Genomic DNA, 25,173 nt, shown 5'->3' with positions numbered 1-25,173 from the left:
CGTGCTGCTGTTTACGCAGGCCAGATTAGATAAACTAGCCTGTTTAGGTCCGTGGCAGATGGTGGACGATCAAGCCAATTTCGGGCGCTGTCTCGCTCACGTCCAGCCACTGGGCTGCATGTTCCACTTCTGAACCCACGTTTATAAGGCAGGTCAATGGTCTTATGGTTATTCCCACTGACCACCTCATTTTGGAGCGATTTATTTCTTGTCTGCTGCAGCAGTGGCGTTTTACAACTACCACTTTGGCACTTTGCGCTATTAAAACTGAAGTTTTATTTTTTAAAAAGTTTTTAGGGGAGCGCTTTTAGTGACCGTTCACTTCTTGCTACTGTCATGATACTGATTTGCAAAACCAGTATTCGCTATAAGCTGGTCTATAACCAGCTATTCTGTGTGGATTACTGTTTTACTGCGCATAGTGTAATTTTGTGTAGAATTTAGATTTAAGCACACTAAGCATAGAATTGTAGAACAGGACAAAGTTTATGTTATTATTTACAAATTTTAGGGCTGCTTGTGTTTAACTTAAAATAATGACTAATGCCTCCAGGTGTAATTCAGAACATGTTTTATAAATTCTCTGATCTAATGGGGATACTGTTGGTATGGTCCCATGTCAAAAGCCCTGGCCCTTTCCCCTTCATTCCCCAGGCTCTGGCTAAGCAGGCTGTGTGGAAATGTTTGGGCTGCAAGCGAACACTCAAAGCTGCAACTCAGCTGAGCAAACACATAAGACCCATTTGAAGCTAGTCGCTTTGTTTTATTAATTTCAATTTTTTTGAAAAAATTTGCCTGTGTTTCATTATTCATTTCTACCCCTTTTTTAGTTGGAGAGGGGCAGGCAATATGATAGTTAGATATGCTAATTTATTTAGTTAGAATCTCTCACGTCCATTTTTCTTTGCTTTGCTATGCATTTTTAATATATAGCCCAGGGCTACATCTCATTTGGTGAAAGTTGGTTTGCTGGGGATGATGAGGCTCATCGCCGTGAAGGAGACAGGCCGTTGTACCAGTTGTGCTCATTTTGAAGCTTTCTTGCTCCCTTGTCTACCTGATGCAGGACCTAATAAGCACATTTATATTTACACTGCATTGTCAGTATCATCATTAGAGGCAAGGCCTTTGTTAATCTTTGACATTTGGCTTACTGTCCAAGTCTAAACTATCCCTAACAGCTGATTGCAAAAAGAAGGAATTTAGTATATATATATATATATGAAAAGTGATTGCAATGGGGCAGTGCAGTCTCCACTGAAATTAGAGTGGTCTGTTAGTCACTAGACCCTCAGACTTTCAGACTTTTGTGTTTTTATTAATGAAATGAAATTTCACTCTTTTATATGCTACATCCAATTAATACGGTGGGGGAGAAATTAATGCTTATTGAGTATTATCTGTGCTAATGAATTTGTCTTTGTGTCCGCTGCTACAGTTGTATGCGATTTTTTAATCAAGCACCAAGCTCCAGCTTCAACTCCCCCCAAATCATTTCTCGACTGGTGCATAGTTGGAGATTGCTATGCAAAAATATTGTGGCATGTGTGTTTTTGGCACTTTCTCCCTCACTGCTTGTGGCTTGTTCTTGTAGTTCCTATCGAGGTTATGTGTAGGTTATCTAAGCTGTGCATGGGCGACCTGAAAACAACAGTATTTGCATGTCATTCCTTAACACGAGCATTTCCCACATGGGTGCCGGAGTGAAATATGTTCAGAGCAGTGATATTGCTGCTCGTCTCGTGTGGTGAATTACAATCAATTCATAAATCAATTAAAAAGTGCAGTGTCTCTCTTTTACAGAGGCTATTTACATGGTCCTTGCTCCGTGATCGACTACTCCAGGCCTCCGTGTTTGCATACATATAGCCTACAGGGCTTCTAAAGCCAGTGAACCGTGCATTTACTTAGTTCTGGGGGTCTTCTAAATTAAGCAGCACGCGCAGACATACTCCGGTAGGATTCCCCTTTTCAAGCGATGCATTGCACAATAGCATTCACCACCTCTCACAATTGTTTTGTGATGGGATGATGTCTGGCTCTACATATCCTATTTGATTAGTGTTAGAAAGCTCAGGCCTGCTGGCAGGCCTCCCCCATGAGCCCCGCATGCCGGGCTGCGCTCACTTGTTGCTGTGTACTCTAGTATGCTGCAATCTCTTGCTTTTCAAAGATCTCCTCTTTGGCAGTGTGGACAGTATAAACAATTCCATAATGTAAACAACACAGATGCATTTGTAGAGCATAAACAAAATAGATATATTTGTGTAGATACATTTTGCTTATGATAAAATCACATTCATTAGATTGCTCAGAATTTTTTTTTTAAATATTCACATCTAATGTAAACCTGCTAAAGTTAACCAGTGCAGCGTGTGGTGTGTTGTTTGCATGTTTAGTTTCAAATCACTGCTTCTGATTACTGTTATCTACATGCCCTGATCTAACAGTTGCCTTATGCTCCCCAACACCATCATACCTGGGAAAACTGTCAATGATACCAAATGAATACTTCATTTCTATTCTTAGCAGATAATTGACGGTCTTGTAAATACACAGCGGTTGAAGTCAACCTGTTCCTTAACATCTTTCACAGACCCTGTGTAATTATGTGTTAAATTCAACAAAAATGTGCGAGGAGTTTTAAGTGCAGGATGCATTTTGAAACGTCAGGTGCTGGAGATTTATGGCACGATATGTTTCGTGTGTGTCAGCATGCTGGGGTGATGTAGCTGCGAGTCCTTCCAGCAATAATAGCATGCGTCCTCTCACGGCGCACGCCATTCTCAGCCTTCCCTGCCCCTACGCACATTTTTCTGTAAGTACATCGAGTTTCCTGGGAATCGGAGCACAATCCAGTGACAGTGCTAAATCAATTTTATTTGAAATTTTAAGGGATATTGAGAGAAGAGGGGGGAAAAAGCTGGGAGTGAGTTGTGATTTGATGGGAAGGGCAGGTGTGTGTCAGTGAGCAACAGCAGATAGCGACGGATCAGACGTTCTCCTGTGGCCTTCTGCTCTACAAGCCTTTCCCCATATTGTCTCGTGCTTTTATATTAATTACAACTTGCATTATCAGCCCCGAGTCGGTAACCCCGGCCAATAGAAAAGGCTGCCCCCAGAGACGGGCCTTCGTTGTATCTTATTTTCCATCTACTCCTATTGTGCTGCACCTCCGTGTTTGCTGGCTGTTGCTCCTCTCCTCCTGGTAACAGTGCTCTTTAACACAATTAGGGAAAAGCATGGAGTGAACCATGTTTGACTCCTAATTATCCCAGGCTACGGGGAATAGTCACATGGGCAGCTTATTTTTTTATTTATTTATTTAATTTTTGGAAGATGGTGGGGCTTTCTCTGTGAGATTGATAAGGGCCATTTGGGTGATGCGCTCTCTCTCTCTCTCTCTCTCTCTCTCTCTCTCTCTCTCTCTCTCTCTCTCTCTCTCTCTTCTCTCTCTTTCCCTTGCTCGCCCTCTCTTTTTTTTAACAGCTTGTTTGAACTTTAATGGACTCTGGGGAGTCCTGACAACTGTTTTGTTGTGTTGCGAGGCCTGTGTGTGACGAGCAGCGCTCTGACTGTGGCATAGAGAGATAGAGAGAGATAGAAAGAGAGAGAGAACCCACTGCATTATTCATACCCGGGTAAAAAGGCTGTTGCTTTTGTTTCAGATCTGAGTGAGGAAACTTCACACTGTCTGATATGACTGTAGTGATATTGGTTGTGTTGTTGGGGCAGGCATGTAGGAAATCTGTGTCACTTGTTTGTTTGGGCTAAAGACGATAGCACTATGTGTTGTAGGGCTTTGTTTTTCTCGCTTCTTTGATGTCCAAGTCACGCTGCTTGTGCCCTTAGTTTGTTTTGCGACCTAGGCTGCTCGTGTAGGCTCAGATTCTGTAGACTAATGTAAATCTGATTGTGAAACCGTGGTGGATGTTGCCTATTGTAACACTGCACTGTTACGGAGCTGGTTTTATATTAGTGCTGGGTGGTATTGATAAAATTTTGTATATTTTCAGAACATTTCACAGCATCATGACAATAGGTGATCTTTAAATGTACATTAATAAAGGGAATGAAACCATGCTTTTGTAGAGTTAGTAATCGATGCTAAAAGAATGTCTTACAAATTTGACATAGCTTGTTTTATTGGTCTATTTTTCTTCTCTTACACCAAAAGGCACCCTACACCAATTTGTAATTGTTTACTAGACAAACAGTAATTCCACAAAGGAAAAATGATTTATTTATTTTTTTGTATGTGTTTTGCATTGTTTTTTCGAAACAGTCTGAAACGCATAAATAATGTATATTTCAGCTGTTTATTTATAGATACCGCTTAAATGTGAAAATTGAAAATCAATATATCGGTATTGACAATATATCACCCAGTGCTTTTATTATTGTACAGGTACATTGTATTGTAGCACTGCTCTTTCAAATCTGAAATAAGCATAAGTGACAGCTATTTCAGTTTTTATTATTTATGGATGTTGCTAAAACTGAAAATCATATATTGTCTATACAGGTATATTTTATATCACACAGTACTTTTATTATAGATACAGCTAATTGGCATATCTGAGTGTTGGAATTGCAGTTTTTTTTAGTGTAACATACTAGTATTATGCAGTGTTGGTTGGAGCATATTTTTTAGGCCTGTCTTGCCGGCAGTGGGTGTTTCACCTTCAGGAAGTGGAACCCAGTCATTTTCTTTCCTTAAAACAACAACGGCACATTCTAAGTACATGAGTCTGGCTCAGCTGAACTACATTATACACACTGTTTTTTTTTTTTCCTTTTTTCTTTTACCCTTTTTTTTCTCCCTCCTCTCCTTCCCTTTTTTATGACATTTGCTCTGGAGACATAATGGAAGTGTTATGACAGAGTGAATGTCATTCTCACTGCTATGATATTGCTGAGAATGATTAAAAGAGCAACTTCGAATGAAGGCCATATATGCGCACAGATTATGAATCAGAGTTTTGACCAAAACAGCCTCTAAACAACCTGGCTTAGATGAACGTTTCTGCTGTCGAGCCTCGGTCCAACCATGCTGTTCAGTTTTTTGCTCATGTCCATGTGGAGTTATTGTCTCTATTGTATGCTGTTGTGGTAAGTTTTGCAAGCTTTTATCTGAACACCATCCGGTGAACAGCTGACGCTGAGAGGCCGCAGTGGACCGAGAGGCCTGCGTGTGTTTCCTTCAGCCCACAGTCCACAGCTGGGAGTGCAGCCTCGGCCTACAGTCAGGGGCGGTCCGCTAGAGCGGAGCTAGCGCACAGCATGGGCAAGCACTGGTCAGCAAACACCTTAGCCCTCTTTTTCCCTCTGTGTGTCTGCTTCCCGTTCGGGCAGTCAGCTGGACACATGCTTGATTGCACTCAGATTAAGAGTTCAGCTCCGACTGTAATGAGCTTACACCAAATGGCAGCTCTTTTTTTCTCCTCCCGATATTTTACAGGAGTCCTTCTCCTCTGTGGGAATACATTGCGTTTATGAGGCTGCGTGTGTATGCAAGGGAGCGATGGAGGGGAAAAAAAGGGAGCAGAGAAGTGGGCTGAGGTTTGTGGGAAGCCTTGGTGCAGGCCCGGATTTGTTTGGCTTGGGCTCTTTTCAAGGGGGCTGTACTCTGGCCCACAGAGACAAAGCTACAAAGCTAGACTGGCTCTATGGCCATTTTTTTCATGCAGAGCAGGTGACATGTTGACTGCAACATAATGTGTGGGTTTTTTGTGCGTGTGTGGGGTTGAGGTGACGTGGTCAGCAAGTCCCTCTCTGGCTGAGAGTGGCAAAGGAAATTCCACCTCTTGCCTGCCTTCGTTTTTGCACAGATAAAGCCTTTCCTGTACAGTACAAATCCTGTTTCCCTGTGCCGACCACTCAGGCTCTGAGAATGACCAGGAAGGGTGAGGAAGAGAGGCCACTCAGAAAGGACAAATTCACCATTTTACTCACTCCTTTACCTCCCAGACAAGATAGCTTTTGCTTGTGTGACTGTGCATCTGTGTCCAAGTGCAATGTCTTTCCCAGATTAGAGAGAGAGAGAGAGAGAGAGACAGCGCCTCTCATATCTTATTTTCAATTCTGACAGTGCTAATGATTAATGGCACTTGTGGTGCATGTCGACTTTTTAGCCTCATATTTCTCACTTGACGCGGAAGTCTCAATTGGTTACGGTATAAACTAACTTGACATTTTTCCGCCACATGTGTTTAGACAATTCTTTTGAGCTTGCTCCCAATCTGATGGTACATTAAATACAGCAGCGATGGACTCTTATGCTGTAATTAAGCTGTTAGGCGGGCGGTGTTTGGAGTGAGTGCCTGCTTGGCTGTTATGGAAGTTAAGATGGCCGTGGAGCTGTTGATTCGGTGTGCATTTGTGCGAGCTCGGTGCTCAGACAGACAGGCCAGAGATCCACACAGCTCTCCACAGCCTCACACATGTCCCTCTCACATTTCCAGTGCGTTCATGTGTTTTTTGTTTCTCTCTCTCTCTCTCTCTCTGTCTCTCTGTCTCTCTCTCTCTCTCTCGCTCTCCACTGCTTCCTGTGCTCTGCTCCTGGTTTGCGGTTTGGATGGGGAACGTGGATGGATGGATCTCTTCTCTGAAACGCCAGAACCCAGCTTCTTGGAGAGACCACGATGACGCCACCTCCACGCATTCGGCAGGCACACCAGGGCCAAGCAGCGGAGGACACGCCTCCCAGAGCGGAGACAACAGCAGTGAACAAGGTGAGCACAAGCACAGCAGGCACACATGTGCTAATGTATTGTCACTGTCCTTTCAAAGCTTCATAAATCTATCTTCTTTTTTGCCTTTTCTTTTTAATTTCTTACACCATTTGAAAATGCCAGCTGCTCTTTATACTGTGTGCACATTTCATGATGAATGAACCATTGGAAATGCTCCAAAATGACTTGGAATAAACTCTCGTTACCTTAATGTGCATTTTTCTTTTTTGAGATTTTTACCATTTTTTTTCCCCAAGTTAGACCTGTCTGTTTCCACCTACTAGTTAGGTCTTCCCCATCACTTGATGCTACCAGGCTGGGAGGGCGAAAGCAAACACATATTTCCTCCAGGTCACAAGAAGCACCAGTGCATCTTTTCAAACTGCTGCTAATGTAGTGTCATTGAAAAGAGCATTGACTGAGTGATTGAGTGATGGAGGCAGATAGGGGCCATCCTTCCCACACAGAGAGAGCGAGGCCAGTCATGCTCTCTTGGACTCCTAGCCACGGACGGCTGTGACATCACTGGGGATTAAACTCGTGATCTCCTGATGATAGGGTCTACACTGTACATGTACAGTGTACAATAAGTGATACAGACACATACACAATCAAGGACGTAAAGGATGTACACAGTATGCTGGTTAACAAACAAAACACATACGCAAATATGGATGAACACAATGCACTGGTAAACAAACACGTATGCAGGCCTACATTCATACACACGAACATTCAAACAACTGCTTTCCATTAATGCTCTTTCATCTCATTTTCCATTTCAGTAATTTAAAATTTGTATTATTCTCAAGTTTCCATTCACTGATTTAAAAACATGGACAAGATGAACTAATGACCTTAAATGTTTTACATTTCTATTTTATTTAAGCCACCATAATTAAAAGAGGACAACCTAACAAATAAAATGAATATATAATGCTCTATTAAATATAAATATATTGTGTCAATGTTACATGAATAGCAGATGAACGTGTATTTTCATAAACATCCTAAATTTTACCACTTTGAATGTATTTCTTATTTCATTACACACATTAAATTGATAGATACTGTGTTAAAATATTGGTAACACTTTTCTGAAGGGCAGCATTTATAAGGCCAATGACACCAACTTAAGCCTTTCATGACTGATATAAACCTACCTAAACTTTTACAAAGGCTTATTCAAACATGCACCACATGTCATAGCCAGTGTTATGACAATTGACTGTTCCTGGAATAAGCCTTTATATATGTCTGTATAGGATTATGTCAGTTGTCACAAAAGGCTTATTTCAGGTGTTGTGTAGCCTTGTGAATGCTGCATTTCATTACAGTGCTACCAGAATTTTCAGAGGTGCAAAGTACTACAGAAGGCTTATAATTAATTTGATTTTAGAAACATTTAAAACACATTAACTCTGCTAGCTCAGGAGTGATAATTACACCTCAGAAAGGACTATGTTTTCATCAGGCTCTGGACTTACACATAGCACTCACCCAAAACACCAGTAATGAATGTGAAAAATTCAAACAGTTCTCTCTTCTTTTGTTCTTCATCTTTAAATGTGCACCACTCCATTTATGCACTCCTGCTAACATCTGATTTTGAAATAGCACAAAAGCTTTTTCTAGAAATGCTCAAAGACAATAGTGGGTTCCAATTACGCCTGTGCCTCTTTCTCTCATTGTGCTGTGGCTCTTTGCCGTGCTTTGCCAGGCAGAATGCTTGTGAGCTCTCCGTTGGGCAGCGTCCGTGAGCGCCTGCTGTTTGCACAGAGTTTCATCAGGCAGCAGCAGTGCTTAGACGGGGTCGGGCTGCTCACGCCAGCCCAGACTGGTGTCACGTCCCATCTCGGCTAGCATTCCGCCGATAGGCAATCAAAGGTATCGATGAAGCTCTCTGCAGCTCTGAGGCTTTAATCAAGCAGCCCTGCTTGGCCTGGCTGTCTGGAGCGATGGCTATTTAAAAACCCATCCTAGACCACAGTGCCACAATTGCTACAGACCTTTGTGGTTCACTTGTGTCAAGAGCAGTTTCATCACTGGTAAATGTCTTGCCGTGCAGGAAGGGCTTGGTGGTGGTGGCGGTGCAAGCTTGAAGGGTTCAACATGCAGTTCTTAGGGCAAAACAAACATCCCATTCCCATCTGCTATTGCCAGCAGTTGGCATACTGTTGAGAGAATATATGTGACTTTTTTAGTGCCTCACAATAAAAAAAATGTCTGCACACTGATTTTTCAATCTTCCGAATTATTAACTGGGGCAAAGTTTTGACCAATACGGTCTCCAGTAGGCCTAATGAAGAATGATTGAAATGTTGTACCACAGTGCGTCAAGGGAGCTTGAAAAGTCCATGTGTGGAGACTTCCCTTTAACATTTTTCTCACGCCTGCATTGTGTCTTGCACCTGCACCTGACTTTGGTGGAATGTGTGCAGTTGTCCATAATGTTACAGTTCTTCTACATCATAGTGCTGGATTCCCCATGCATGGCACATATTAATGTTTTGCCAGTATTTCCCAGTGCACCTAACTCATTTCATCAACTAATTAGAAACAAGCCCTTTAATTATTAGTTTAAAGTGTGTGAGCTACAGAAGTTCAGGAGTGTCACAGTCACTCTTGCCACTGGGGTAGTACCCTCATGGGTATACCTCAGAACCTTAGTCAGGGAACATAATTGTACCACAATCCATTGAAATTATATTTTCTAAGTTGCATTGACTCCACACACCCTGTCCCGTCTCCAGGCTTTTTATTTTATTGGTCTGTTTTAAACATTAGGTCATGAAAAGGTACAAATACATACTTTTCCACTGGAGAAAAACTTATATAAGGTGCACAATTGGACCTTAAAACCACTGTTGTACCTTTGAGGGTACATTTACATTGTTTGTACCTTGATGAATGAAAAATGCACCTGCACCGTACCTTTGTTGCTAACAGTGTACAGTGCTGATATGCTAATGTAACTGTAATAGCTACAAGAATGAAAACAGCATACCAGTGCCATCTTACAGCATGTGTTGTGCTCCTTATACATTTTTTCAAGGGTGGGCTGAGGGAGATTGGACATGAGAGAGAAAGAAAAGACAGCAAAGAGGGAGGAAGAGATGCACTGCCTATTGATTATCTTACACACATAAGTACAAGTGACCTGTAATCCACAGAGCACTTATCGACTCCTCTCTGCACCGGATCCAGTAACAGCTGATCAATAAGGGCCAAGATAGTTACGGTATGGTGTAAAGTGCTTGGGCCTGACCCGGGCCAACCGGGCCCAAATAGCATTAAACACTGGTGTTCCAGCAAGAAAACATGCCTTATATTCCTATGAATGAGAGAAAGAGAGAGACAGAGAGAGAGGGAGAAAGAGAGCAGCCAATTTACTGCTCTAATGAGGCTGTCCCTGCAGCCAGTTGTTTTGTGTGAGGCTCGCTGTGACCTTTCGCTCTGCTCAGAAGCCCTGCCGCCTCATTTTTCACATTCTTGCAATTACGTTAACGCTTGAAGCGCTCGCTGACTCCCAGCTCCTGCCCGGGCCTGGCTGGACGCAGCTTCACAGCTAAACAGCTCCACGCACACAGGGAGAGTCTGCACCCCGCGCTGCTCTCCGATTCATCAGGGAAGAATTTTCACTCTCCACTCAAAACAAGGCCAATTATGGATTTGTAGAGAGAAAAGCAGAGAGATGTTGAGAAATATTCAGGAAAAAAACGAAACACATTTAGCAGAGAAGTCATGTAAAACTGGAAAACTAGAAAAGGTGTGGGGTCTATGGGAAAGGAGAGAAAAATAGCTGTCATACACCTTCATCTGGACTATTTGTAGCATATAGGAAGTGCATACTATCATTGTTTCTTCTTCCTAATGAAGTTAGGTATTGAATTGTACGGATATACATGTCATTTGCAGGGTCTGTACACATACAAGTCAGGGACAGATTTGGAAAGTGTTTTGAGGCTATTTCCAATGGCACAAGCTCTCTCTGCAGTCATTCGAGCTAATACATGTGATATTATACTGTTGCAGCAATGCTTCATCTTTGTCCTACTTTATTTCTAGATGAATTTCTTTTTAAAAAATGAAAATATGAATTCTGGCCCCCAGGGCAAATGAGCAAATCCACTAGCTTTCTCACTTCCACTACCTGTTCTCGCGTTTAGGAGAATGCATTCCAGTCGAAGCTGCTACAGGAAAATCACAGACAGCCACCATGCTTAGTTGTATTAGATGTAACATATGCTTAGCAGTTGGACGAGTTGGCCTTAATCTTTAAGATTTATGAATGTTTTGAATTTAACCATAGGCTTGAGAAGTAAGAAAAGAAGTACGGAATAAGCGAACAGTGATTTTGGGAGCTTCAACATAAGATTTATATGAACATTTTCAATTTGCTTAATTTTGAGCATCAATAAACTACATCAACATGTAGCTAGTAGATGTAGCTAGTGGAGCAGCTACCACTGTAGTAATTAGGTATGCATGAAAACTTTGAAGGTTTGAGGGTAAACCCGTGGAAAAGTGTTTTGCACATTTCCTGGACAATTGAACACCCCTGATATACTGATCTCTGAATGAGACTGGGACTGACTATGCATATACAAGTGTACATTGACAGTTGACTACATTGACTAGGGCCCCTCTGGGCAGGGTCGTTGTGGTGGACCTCACCATAGGGGGTCATTCCTGACGGGGACTACAAACCCAGCAGCTTCCGTGTGAACAAGGCCTGTTGATTCAAACTGTTTCTGCACGTACAGTCCAAAGTTGGTGTTACACAAAGTCGAAGAAAAAAATGAAGGGAATTAAATGAAAAAAGGATTCCAGCTTCAGCAAACGCAAGATGGAGGCCTTGTTGCATGTTTGTTGTTGCCCCTGGTTTACAATGAAATCTGTTAGGCGTGTGTGTGTTTGAGTATGTGTATGTGTTCCTGCGTATGTGTGTGTGGGTGTGGGGTGGGTGGGGGCTGCTGGCTGTCTCTCTGTGCCTGTTAAGAGTTTAATTTAGAGGAATAATTAAACCTGAATACTACCCCATAAACAAAAGATAAACAATAAAGCAGCAGCGATCCCTGCTGTTTCATGGCCATCACTCCCAGCTGTTGGAGGACTGATCATTTTTACACAGTGCCCAGACTCAGCCCAGCAACAGCAGATCTGACCACACTGCCAGGATATACATGTAGACAGCTCATGCAGAAAAAAGCTTAGGAAGGAACAGGTGCTTTTAGAAAAACCTTGCCTTTTTTAAGAAAATGTGGGACATTTACAAATGACAAAACCTCATGACTTGAACACCAGGCTTATTATTCAGTAATTAATCAGTTATTATTTAGTAACTCCTACGAATTATTCAGTAACTACTAACAAAGCTACATGTAAATTATTTAGTTATGAAATTACAAAATTGAAGGGAAGCCCCCCATACAGGCTCTTATTGTTTGAACAGTAAATTGTTATTCAATAGCCAGGTCTTTTGTTCAATTCTACTTCTTGTCATTTTTCTTAATCTAATAATATCATAAGATGCTCTTGCTGCTTGGTAGTTGTGTATGTATCCATAAGCAGGCAAGTGTCTGTTTCTCCAAGTTAGTTTTGGAAGGACAGAATGACTTCTGAATGCCGAGAATAGTTGTGCTGGAGGGGAAAAAACAACATAGGGGATACTCTCAGTCTCCCATTAGCATAAGAGTGGGTAAATTATTCATGGCGAATGCTTAATCTATAGGGAAAACTATAGTTAATGTAGATAGTTTTAAAATGGATCCTTGTGCTCTGAGAGCAGATTTCTTGCTGGATTCAGCATTCACAGGCCTTTACGGGAAAAGGCCTCACTACTCTCTGTTCCGAACTTTTCAAGGGGCTATGCTTTGAGCTTCTTCCCCTTCTCCACTAGCACTCTCTGCTTAATTCTCTTCTCTCTCTCCCTTTTTTCCTCGCTCCCTCCCTCTCTTGCTCTCTCTCTCTCTCTCTCTCTCTCTAGTAGACTGCCTGGCCTTTTTCCAGAGGGCGATTAAACAGAATGATCATCTTCTCTCTCTCTTTCTCTTGCTCTACTCATATGCCTGATTCACTGGATTAGGAGAAAAACACATTAAAAGGAAAGAAAGCAGAGTACTGTTAATGCTCGCCAGTAAGTTAGTGAGATTACTTCTATTAAAGGCATTTTTTTCTCCCCACCCTCTGCCTTGGTCACTCTCTCTCTCTCTCTCTCTCTCTCTCTCGCTCTCTCTCATATCCCTGTGGCCCATAATCATGGCCAGACTGTCCATCCATAAAGCAGCAAGTGGGTCAGCCCGATGTGCAAACTAATGTTTGGTAAACATGGGGAAAAATGACCAAAATTAGGGGGCTGTATGTCATGCACTATTGGAGATGGCTAAAACTTTTTTTTTTTGTCAATCTGCGCCTTTTCTTTATGTATTGCTTGTGTTAAAAGTGAGGAGGTTCAGAGGGGGCAGGAAAGCAATCATGATGTGGAGCATGTTGACTTTTACTGCAGAAGAAAACAGAAAGAGAAAGAGAACAAAGAGAAAGCAAGATAGAGAGAAAGAGAGAGGGCTGTTATATGAAGGGCTTGCACTCTGCAGCCCCCTCCCTGTCACCGTGGCAATGTAGAACACAGAGGGCCTGATGTAATATGGCTAAAAGAGATTTGAGACCACGCCCCCGGGGGGCTCTGCCTGCTCCGTTAATGCTGCTGTATTTTTACAAGCATGACAATGCGCTGGCCCTTTAAAGAGACACCAGTTTTGCGCTGGAATTTTTTTCCGGGGTCTTGTTTTAGCAAGCTGTGCCTGAGGGGGTCAGCTAAGAAGTCATTCTTAAGGGGTGATAATCCAATCACTCCTGTCTCCGCCAGATTTGTTTCTCGTAAAACTGCAGGAGTGTTTATGCCTGTGTTTTTTTATTTTTGGGAGAAGAGAAGAGACGAGCTGAGAAGACACTGAAGTGACTGTGGCTGTGTTGGTTTTTGCCCTGTGCTGCATTTCCATCAGAGAAGGGAAAGAGGTTAGAGAGGCCAGCGCACTAAAGACACACCTGCAGGGAGACTCCAAATCTCTGCCGAACTGCTCATCCAGGCCGTTTAAGGTGTACTTATTTGGGAATTAACCCTGACTCCTGGGCCCCCCTCCCATCGGCCCTTTTGTGTTTGTCCGATGGGCCTTGCTCCCTTTCCACTTTCCCCCTTTCTTCTGCCTCCCTTGGCTTTCTAATCCACCCGGCCTCCTCCCCCCACCGGCTCTGCTAAAGTCCGAGCCCCACCTTGTAGCCCCTTCTTCCTGGGAGAAACGAACGTTTGCTGAATCTGAGGCTGAACGCCGTGGCCTATAGTGCAGGCAGGGAAGCATGGAGGATCTGGTGCTGAGCGTAGCAGCCATACCCTACAGGTACCTCTCCAATAAACAGCTCACGTCCAAGAGAGTGGGTGGATGAGAAGGAGAGCGCGGGCAGATTTGAGTTCGCCTCTCCCCCGCCTGTTTCCACCAGCACAGTTAACGCGTTTATGCAAATCATTTTGGGCATTATTGCAGATAAGCTTATTTTATAGCCTGATTTCCACTCTCCCGCGTGCTATAATGAGTCTCTGAGCGTGGGGGTGCTTGTTTTGGGGGAAGAATGCCGGCCTTGTGCCCTGCAGTCCACACACGGCAGAGAGCTTTTGTTTTTTCCATCTGAAGGGAGAGGGACGAAGGAGGTGTTGGCTTTGACAGTAGTTAGTGCCATTAGCTCTTGTTATTGGAGGCAGCAGTCTAATAATTTCTAATTACCCCAAGGAGGTATTAGGAGTGTTAGTAAGCAAGGATAATTTCTTATTTACACGCCTCAAGCAGCGAGCACTCTTAAAGAACGAAGGGTAATGTGAAACAAAACAAATCAACATGCCAAACAGGGCTGCAGCCTGGGGGGAGATAACGTTCATTATGCATTACGATAATTCATTTAGAAGGTTATCAATTTCAGAATAGAGGGGGCTGTTTTGGGGAGTGGAAAGCAGGCGCGTGAACATGCACACACATACGCATGTACACGCACCATTTCAAAGAAAGAGACAAAAAAAGAGGATGCTATTCAAAGATGGCCCGGCTGCTGCGATTCTAAAAGGTTGTTGCAATTACACCGTTTCCATGTTTCCAGGCGAAACATGCTGCTTAAATGCACACAGCCTTTCTCTTCCCTCTCTGTTTTCTCCCTGGCATTGTTTTACCCGCCTGACATACAGAAGCTTGATTTCCCTTTAATGAAACCCGTTTGGCTGAGGAATTTGCTTTTGATGCCGTTTGTTGTGATTGAGGCAGCCTAGCGATAGTCTTCTTTTAATATCGCCTCTCACTGCTCTTCTAGTGCCTTCCGTCATGAACTAGGTTTTACATGTTTGCAAGAGGCGATGTGTTTTCGTTTTGCTGTCCTAGCAACATGTGTTTCTTCGCCTTTTTTAAAAGCATCTTTCCTTGCACTGTCAGGCGGGAATGACTACGGCTCCATTAGAACAATTGGAGGAAGCTTAGGAAGAGAAGAGTGTTTAAATGGGAGAAAGAAAGAAGAAAACAATGCTATCCAGTGATAGCCACCTCCATGAATGTACTTGGTCAATTTCAAGAGGAAAAATAAACCATGTAGTTGGAAAAAAACACACACACAAGAAAAAAACACAGAAAGACTTTATTTAAAGTAGACCTAAGAAAAAAAATATGCCTTACTGAGGGCTGACCTGCATTGTTTGGGCCGAATGCTTACTCTCTGGGATGCAGTCCTCAGACAACTGCCTGTCTGCTGGAGACATCTGTGGAGGCTGACCCCCTGACCCCAAAAAGAATGCTCTGAAGGTGGGGGAATGCTGCCTTTACCCCTCACATGGCCCGGAGGACAGCCGAACAGCGCATGAGAACAAACTCTGCAACTATTAAAAAAGCTACACACAAAGAGAGAGAGAGAGAGAGAGAGAGAGAGAGAGAGATAACAAGAGAGAAAAAGCCAGATCAGGCCAAAGCGTAGGACTGGTCTTTTTTCTGCCCCAAAGGCCTTGCTGCTACTTCTCCTCTTCGGACCCCCATGAGATCGTTTTCATCCTTTATAGTAAAGAGGATTCGGGTGGAGACGGAGAGCAGGAGAGGTTACGCAGCAGAGGAGTGCTGGTGTGGTGGGGAGCGCTGGTCTGCTCTCTGCTGCACCGGCCGGCCGCTATTCAGTGCACCTGCCATTGTGTGGGCGCCCATCCAGGCCCATTGTTGTGCGGAAAATGAGTCGTGCTCCCTGTGGCTCCGGAGGCATGCTGCAGCCTCCTTATAGCGCAGGTTAGGGCCACCACTAGCTAAACATAACAGCCTCTTCTCGTTCTCATTCCTGCACTCCACCACTTTGTTTTAGACTTCTGTAGGTGGCAGAACGGCTTGTTCAGGTTTTCTGTACTACATTCTAATGTATTCTATTCTGTGCTCCTCCTACTTTAGCTTTTCTATATTTTTTTTTTTTACGTACTGAGTGTAAAGCTGTTGGCCTGCCTGTTTGTCTGCCTCTTTCTGTCTGGATTAGTGAATGGTTGGAGCTATGCTTTCAGCCACTCAGCTTCAGGCAGCTTCTGCTGCTGCTGAGGTCTGATGGGAAGGGAAAATTGAAAAGTCAATAACGGGGGGCTAAAAAAAAGCAGAAAGAGACACAAAAGAAGGGAAAAAAGGAGACGAAAGAAAAGAAAATAATGGTTTGAAGGAGCTGAGAGGCATGAGGCTGCTGATGAATTGCATCAGAAGTTTTTATTTTTTTTTTCTGGCCATGCTAGGTCTTTAAAACTGCAAATTAACTCACTCTGCTCCAGGATTAAGAACATGCCACATTATAATGATATCTGGAGGCAGAGAGGAAATTATGCTGGCCATATCAAGATGCAGTCAAAATCACCATACGTCACAGAAGCCAAGCACAGTCACGGTGTGACCGTCATCATCTTCTGCTTCTCCATTTTTCAAAATAGATTTTTTTTTTCCAAAGGAACAAGGCAAGACTTTCCCACTGCTAATGTCAGGCACCTAATTAAGTAAATGTGCAAGGGATGCGATGGAGAAAATTCATTTGGGCAGGTCAAGGTGCTAGAGTGGCAGTAATTTGAGCCCTGGACTCGCAAACTCTTATTTTTCACTGTGGTAATAAGCTCCTCACCAACTCAGCCATGTCTAGAGTGCAATTTTTACTGCCATGAGCTGTCAAGGCTCTAAAGTCAGAGAGAGTGCCAGGATTGGGCTATAATAAAATGACCTGCTGAACTTACCTTTAGGAGCGCGGACACTGGAGAGCTCATCAAACGCTCACAGATGACTCCATTAACAGAGGGAAATTGTCTTGTAAAGGCATTAAGCAAAGCCTACATGTCTCTATTACGACATCTTCCTTTTCATTAATTCGTTTACATCTCCATTATTGTTATGTTTTTACTTTCATGTTCTCTGTTAACAATGAAGGTTTCTTAATGGTTCTTGGCTTGGGTATACAGTTCTAAGAAAAAATCTTGTTATTATGGAACCTTATTATATAATTTAAGAAGGTTCTTTATACAATGGTTCTCAAAAAAAAAACATCTATTGAAAAGTTCATTAGGGAATCAGAAGTGGTTCTGCTATGGAAATGCTCCAAAGAACTCTGTCTGATGCCTTATATAAGAGTGTAGGCTTGCCTCAGAATGGTGGGAGAGGAGTTCCCCTTTATGTTGGAAGAGAATAAGAAGCGTTGACTGACTGTGTTTTGTTAAATGATAATTACAGTCTGGAATGTCTGTGGGAAGGACAGCAGGCCATGGTTATTGACTTGTAAAGGAGCCGGTAGGTGAGTCTTGACAAGACACGAGCAGCCCCGGCTCTTGTAAAGGAGTATCTGATTTCTCTGCTAGTTGGGTCCCTGGAGAGGCTGTTGTGCTCTCTCTGTTGATCGGGGGCTCACAGCTGTATGGAAAAAAGGGCAGATAAAAAAGAATGCAAAGTGAAGTTTTGTGAGAGAGGTGTTCTGTGCCTGCACACGGCAGATCGAGGTGAACCGCGGGAGCGGTAGTCGGTTAGGTGAGTGACTGAATGAACTGCATAGGCACTGTGCTTTATGTATGTGTTTCTGTGTGTGTGTGTGTGTGTGTGTGTGTGTGACAACACAAAAGGCCAAGCGGTGGAGAGAAGCAAGTCAGCAAGCGGGGAGACAAAAGCAGCGATCAACTAACAGGGCTTCTCATAGGCCTGACTAATTTATGAAGGCAAACTGTGCCTCGGTGAGAGTGAGCGAGACTGAGAAAGAGAGAGAGAGAGAGAGAGAGAGAGACAGAGAGAGAGAGAGAGAGACAGAGAGAGAGGGGCAGGTGAAACTGAAGGAAGTTTTCATTGACTCCAGCGAGCAGGCCAGGCCCGGCCCAGGGGGGGCACTCTTCTCAGTTTGAACTTTATCAGGGGCTACGCTTAATCAATACGCTATTGGAAAAAGAATTAATTACTAAAGCAGAATAAAACAGCTGCATTTTAAACTGAGGATTCATCAATTCTGTAATCTCTGGGTTTCAACTCAGGTGCCAAGAGGATCATTCTGACTCCATGTAATGAGGAACTGAGGGAGTTTAGCTCCCGCCAGCACCCTTTTTCTCAAACACACACACACATAGTGCAGTCACTCACACCATGCTCTCTCTCCTACACTGATGGGTGAGGAATTCACAATTGTCTTCCCCTCAGCTGTTTGTCATCACTGTAGGATCTCCTGCCTAAGAGTGCCTCCTCTCCCTCGTTCTAGCCTTCCATTAGATGCCCACTCCCCTTCTCTTCTACCACATTCCCTTCCTACTGAATTCCTGCCTTCCCAGGGATGGGGAAGGGGTATTAAAGTGGAAATCTCCGGTGTTGGGGCCAGTGGAGCGCGTTTGTCCCGCTGAGGGAGAGGCGGACATTCCTGAGTGCAGGGACACCCCCGTCACCCCTGTAGAACCCCCCCCCTTCAAACCCAGAGCAGCGAATTTCAAGGAGGGTTGAGAAAGGGTTATGGGTGATGAATTGGGTTTTTAGTGAGCTCATTAGGAAGCCAAACAGAGTTTAGCCGGCGGAGCGGAGTGGAGTGGGGCCGCGGTGCAGTAATCAGTTCTGCTCGCTTTGTTCCCTGCCTCCGGGACATTTCGGAGCAAAACTTCATGGCAGTGGGCTGATGAGAGGGGCTGCTGGGCAGAGGCTACAATCTGATGGTTGACTTGTTGATTTATAAACCTTTTTATAAACCTTTTAATTCATTTGCTCTTCCATCTCTTCCGCCCTGCTCATCCTAATGGCCTAGCTCGGAGAACTCCTTCTTTGATGGCAGTGTCCGGCGGGTGTGGTGGGCTTGTAATAACTGCAAGGTGTCTCTTGCTCCCAGAGTGAGGGATTATGTATTTGTTTTAGCTTGAAGTGTAATTGGGGGTAGAGAATCACCATAAATACTGTTATCTGCTGAGTGCTGCTGGAGAGATGTGTAGAATCTAACCCTCAGCAGTGGAGTAGGGGAGAGCCTCTCTCTCTCTTTCTCTCTCTCTCTCTTCTCTCTCTCTCTCTCTCTCTCTCTCTCTCTCTCTCTGTCTCTCTCTCTCTTTGTAGCCTGCTCATTCTCTCTTTTCTGAAGAGGACTTTGATATTCCCTTACCAGGGATTAATAAAGCTATATTGCCGTTAGCAGCCGAATCCACACTTCTTTTCTCTCCGCCTCTGTTTTCTTTTAAAGCTCATTCGCTCTCATTCGTTCTCTCTCTCAGCTCTTGCTGTTTTTCACAGTTTTCACCCTTATCATTTACAGAGCATATGAATCCTGCTTTGGTGAGAATTTATATAATTTGCTCTGCTAATTATTGCTGTAATTAACACTTTAATTACTGCAGTGTGAACTGCTCTGCTCAGCGGGTCTCCGCCTCCACCAATGGCAAGAACTCCAAGACACAAGCACTGAGGCACGTGGATTCAATCATTATTTGTTTTCCATAATAATACAGCCATCAAAGTGTACAGGGAGAAGGGGGGAGAGAGGGAGAGAAGCTCTCCTGTGTTGAAGAGAAAGAGATAGAAGAGGCTCTAGATGCCTCTAAGACGATGTTTTAGAGACCAGGCACACCTCGATAACCTCTGGGACCAATTAGTGCAATTTGACTGTGGAAAAAAAACACAGTGAGGAAGAGCACAGGGGTGTGTGCTTAGTTTAGGGAATGGGGCGGAGTTGTCAGCGAGTCAGTGAGTGTGAAATCTTTGGTCTAGACCCAAGGCCCTTCATTAGGCTCTGATCCCTGTCTCTGGAGCGAAGGGCAGTCATGGGCATCACAACGCCTTTTAGTTCCCCCCCAAAAAAAGAGTGTTGTGTGGTGGGGGGGTGCTGCTGCTCTGCCGTCCTCAGCAATTTATCCCTTTGCCATTCATGCAAATTGGATCCTGACATCTGCAACAGCCTGCCTCTCTCTCTCCGCTCTCTCTCTCACTGTCTCTCACAGTCACACATCTTTATTCCATTTCTTTTCATTTGTTTTTTTTTTTTAACTTCTCCAAATGAACTTGCCTCTTTAGCTGTGCCACAGACACACCCCTCCCTTCCACAAACTCTTCTCATTGGCTCACAACAGACAGGGCGAGCTGTTAGGATGCAACACACATACAAAATATTGAAATATTTCAGTGGAGGATCAAACCACAAAGCCATATCTTCATATGTCGGGATCATTTTTGCCATCTTAAAATAAAGCAGTCTTAAGGGATCCCCTTTTTTTTCCACGGCTCATTTTCGCCACTGTGGCAGAGAAAACATGGGCTGGGCCGCTTTTGAGTGTGGCAGTTGCGAGCCCAAAGCCTCTGTAATGGGGCCGTGCATGCAGTGCTTCTCTAAATGAAAGGTTTCGTGACTTATGAAATCATCAGCAGCTCTGAGTGATTAACAGGCTAATGAGTGGAGGAGGGGAGGATGGGGAGAAGGGGGGCAGATGGAAAATCAGGGGTGCAATCAGCAGGCCGGGAGCAGCCATTGTGGGCCTCTCAAAGGCCCTACTTATGATGTAATTAGATAATTGTTGTTACAGGTAGCAGGTTAATTACACTTGTAATTATCCAGCCCAAAGCCTTTGATAATATACATAGTCTCGACTTCCCCAAACATCAGGGCTATTGGCAGATGATTATCGCTTTGAACTGTTGGCACAGGGACACTCCTTTGCTTCTTTTTTCTCTTTTTCTCTTGCCCCCCCCTTTTTTTATTTTCCAGAGATAGGTTGGGGGTTCTGCCTTACTGGAGTTCTCAATTTGGGTGAAAAGGTTGGCCTAAATGGACATTCCTGTCCCCTTTCCTATGAGCCAAACTGGCTCTTCTCCTCCATTCCCACCTTGTCCAGAGTCTGAGAGAAGTTTTAGCTTCAGGGTCAGGGCGGGCAGTGCCTCAGTGGAGAGATGATAGTTATCTGGAACATTCCTGGGATGGCAGAAAGCTATCTGCCTGATGGCAAGGCTGGGGGCCTCATGTGTGCTCGAGGGAGAAGAGCCCTCCCAGCCCTCCCCAAATTCACCCAGGACAAAAAGACATCTCATTAAACCTCCTATTCCACTTCATTTACAAGCACGCCTAACCATGTATTCTTCAGAGCAAGCAAGCAACCACACATTAGTAGTGGAGTTACAAAAACAATACCCGGTAGATAGAGATTAACTCCAAGAGAGGATGCAGCTGTGCGTGGAGGCGAGACTAGTTTATGTAGAGTGTGAAGGGGGGGTGGGTAGAGTGAGTTTTGGTGGCTTACACTGATTTGGCTGTGTGGAGAAACAGACGAAGAGTGTTAGAGCAGCGACAGCTTTCACACAGCCGCTAATGACTCTCGCTGTCGCACTCCCAATTTGTTAGCGGAGCGCAGTGTTTACCAAGCTGTTGTTTTACGGGCCAGCGTGCGGGCTGCTGCTTTTTTAAGCAGTGCTCAGGAAATAATTGCCATAAAACAGCAGTCCCTGTGGGCGATGCTGCTCTCCGTACCTCCTCACCTGAGCAAGGGTCGAACTGTGGCCTGAACTAAAGTGGAGTGAGCCTTTGGAGAGTGCTAAACTCAAAAGCAGACGGAGCCGTGGAAATGAGTACATGCGTTGTGTATTTTGTGAGTGTGTGCACTGGGCTGGCGTGTGTGTGTGCCTGTGTGATGAGGCCTGCCGGAGTGTGAATGGAAGTGCTCTGTGTCAGGAACATGTGGTCTGGGTGCCTGCGTGAATCCTGAGTAAATAAAAAAAAGAGGGGGGAGCAGCAGACAAAAGAGGGAGAAGCCCCTGCCCCAGCCCACATTGGCAGCCATTTGAGCCCTTGAATGTGCTAAACGCTGCTTATGCCGGCTGAAAAGTTGAGGAGAAAAGGAGGGAAAAAGAAGCTTAAAATCCTTCTTTTTTCTTCTTCTGCTTTTCTCTGTGAGGGAGCCCTGAAGGAGAAAGGAGGGGGCGGGGGGCTGTAAGGGCAGTGCTGCAGGCCAAGGTAAGGAGGATGGGACGGGGCCTGTGTTGTTCTCTCTCCTTTTGAGGGTGAGCACTGTGGCCAGGGTCACTGCACCCCACACTGCATCCCTCTGCTCTCTTTAAACACTGAGGCTGCAGCACAGTGCAGTACCCCCTGCTTTTCTGCTCAAATGGTAGAGTCTCGGTGAACATGCTTGAGCAGCCAGTGGGGGGGGCATGCTGCAATTAGTCACTTTAAGCACAGCCTCTGGAAGGCACTGCCTCCACATTCATGCTCCATTACCCTGAAACAAACCCCAAAGCCAACCGAAACGCAAATCCTCTGCTAAGTCACTCCACCAAGACAAAGCTAGGCCTCTAAGGGCAGGACTACATGTGTATAGATACTGGTACACTCTTAAAAATGAAGGCACCAAATCAGTAATGCCATGGAAGAAGCAATTTGGTTCCCTAAAAAAGGATTGGTCGTTAAGGAACCATGTCTCTTAACGGGAGTTGCAAGTGTGAAGAATCTTTTAGATGCAAAACAGCTCATGGACCGGGCTTGTAACTTAACTCACTCGCTCATTCACATTTAGCAGGCTGATAAATCTCCACAAGGGGGCACCATTAGCAGTCAAACAGATTTGATGCTTCATAAGAGCAGTGCTTTGTAACAGTGACACTATGTCCTTATTAAAGGTAAAGAAGGTTCTAAACTAATTATCCTCTGAAACTATAAGACTTTTGTTATGTCATGAGGATTATTTTTCAGTATTCAGGTGGTGTGTGTAGACCTGTCTTTCTTCAGAAAGTGAATCTCTGATCACAATGTGAACAAATAAATTATTTTGACTTTGCCTGACACCAAATGCAGTTTCATCACTTTTGAAAATTTGAAAAGCAACTTATGGACCTTACATGGCTTTCCCCTTTGCATTTCAAAGCAAATTCATTTGACTTCTTTGCATGATGCCACCCAGGGCATTGCGTGACTTTATGAAGGGAGTTTAGAATGTTCTAGATCTGCGCAGTTTGACACTCCCAGTGCAGTGCCCTTAGCATGATCCCTGAGCACAAGTGCGCAGTGCCCCCTAGCCATGGAGAAAACACACTCATATCCGCAGGTCTTATTTGTAGCATCCTGCAGGCAAACAGAGCCTGTAGGATACACACTCCTCTCACCTTCCAGGACACACAGTGTACATCCCTTGCCTGTATGTCCTCAGGCAGACAGCACATCACCTCAAAATTCTCCAAAATTTCTGTTAATGTTATATTTACTGACATCCTGGACTTTTAATGAGCACTGAGCAGAAAGTATTAGCACACAGGGAAATGTGGGGATGCATGTTTAATAATCAGCCTTTGGTGATGTGAGACTATTTGAACAGAGTTCACTTACTTATTCATATAGCTATTATCGGACTTGTCTTGGTTATTCTCACTAGTATTAGTAATCTAAGGTCAGCATCATTCAGTCTACTGCCCTCACTGTTCATGCATACAGAAGCATGCGTGTTTACGTTGGGGGCACTTTTTTTTTGCAAAGGGATGGAGTGAGGACGAGAAAGGAGGGAATAAAGAAAGAAAGCGATAGGTCCTGCCTTTTTTCATCCTCCAAGGGCGCTGCTTTTCCAAAAGTGCCTCAGGCTACACTCCAGCACCTCTCCTCCCCGAGGCCTTTCGCCTGCCTCCTAATAGCCATCCCCCATCTGTGTCACACAGGCAGATGATGGGACGCTTCCCCTTTCCTTTTTTTCCACTTTCTCCTTCTCCCTCTCCCTTTCTCTCTCTCTTTTTTTTAGCGGAGTGCACATCCACACAGGTTAAAATGCCAGAGTTGCCAGGGAACAGTCAGAAGCCATTAGCGTTTGGGACAATTTGCCCTGCAGCGCTCCTTCTCTGGCTCATAAGAAAGGAGTGGGGGCGGATGTAAATCACCAGCTCGCCTTTAGATGTAATGAGGGTGTGCAAGTTTTCCCCTTCTTTCTTTCTTTCTTTCTTTCTTTCTTGTCTTCCATTTCTCTCTCTCTCTCTCTCTCTCTCTCTCTCTCTCTCTCTCTCTCTCTGCTTCCACACTACTAGAGTTGCATCATTTTTTTTTCATTGATTTCCACCACTTTGGCCTGCCTTCATGTCTTACCCTGCCATCTGTGTACTCATTTCACTGTGTACACTCTTAAAAATAAAGGTTCCTAAATGGGTCTTGGCTTGGATGCATGGCTTTAGGAAAACCTTTAATTGGTGTAGAACCCTTACATTATATGGAGGTTCTTTAAGGTTCTCATTTGCGAAAACAGTTCTTTAAAGGGTCATTCCAAAGATATTTCAAATTTTCTGAATAAATAAATTGTTAAGGTGTAAACAAAGTCAGTCAGAGAAGTTTGTTGTGAAATGCTCCGTTCTGGAGAAACTTACAGAGTCAGAATTGTTCACAATGATGGTGATAGGAACCAGACGTCTGAAGCATTTAGTGCCTCTAAAACCTTCCTCACAGAAAGCTGTTGCGTGAAATGGTTACAAATGCACTGTCTCAACCCTGAGACACTGTTTTACAGAAGTTTTAAGGTAAAGTTTTGGAATAATATGTATATTTTTTTAATTTGTTGATGACAGAGAGGTACTTAAAGTGCACTGTATGTCAAAAGAAAACCTTTTGCTTTTAGATTTACTACTATTTTTCCATCATCAACATTACATGTAAACACTCAGAAGAGGTGTAGATTCAGTGGTTGTTTTGGATCATATATAAAATGGCTATATTTGCGTGGTAGACATTGCAATCCCTGGTTAGCATCATTGCTGTTGTTGAGGTAAAATGCTCTATTTTAGAGAAACTTAAATTGTTCACAGTGGTGGTGATGGGAACCAGATGTCTGAAGTGTTTAATGCCACTAAAAGCTACCTCACAGAAAGTTGTTACATGAAATGGTGACAAATGTGCTGCCTAATGCCCAAAACATTGTTTAATGATAGTTTTGAAGTAAAGTAAGATTTTTAGTGAT

The 25,173-nt window shown here is 43.9% G+C and overlaps 1 protein-coding gene across 8 annotated transcripts in view; it reads left to right on the top strand.

Annotated features, from left to right (window-relative positions):
* meis2a (Meis homeobox 2a) overlaps positions 1-25,173 on the top strand; it is an 81,242-nt gene that overhangs the window by 4,989 nt on the left and 51,080 nt on the right. For 4 of the 8 annotated variants that reach the window (XM_036592672.1, XM_036592671.1, XM_036592670.1 and 1 more), the window contains exon 7: positions 6,620-6,734. In XM_036592672.1, the coding sequence (XP_036448565.1) occupies positions 6,620-6,734 (115 nt within the window). Of the gene's footprint in view, positions 1-6,577; positions 6,735-25,173 lie in introns of all 8 variants that reach the window. The other 4 variants (XM_036592666.1, XM_036592668.1, XM_036592665.1 and 1 more) reach the window with 1 other exon arrangement.

Source organism: Colossoma macropomum, unplaced genomic scaffold (genome assembly GCF_904425465.1).
Source record: "Colossoma macropomum unplaced genomic scaffold, Colossoma_macropomum, whole genome shotgun sequence".
Classification (NCBI taxonomy): domain Eukaryota; kingdom Metazoa; phylum Chordata; class Actinopteri; order Characiformes; family Serrasalmidae; genus Colossoma; species Colossoma macropomum.
Note: the sequence above shows the minus strand (reverse complement) of the source record. Positions and strands in the feature narration are given on the sequence as shown.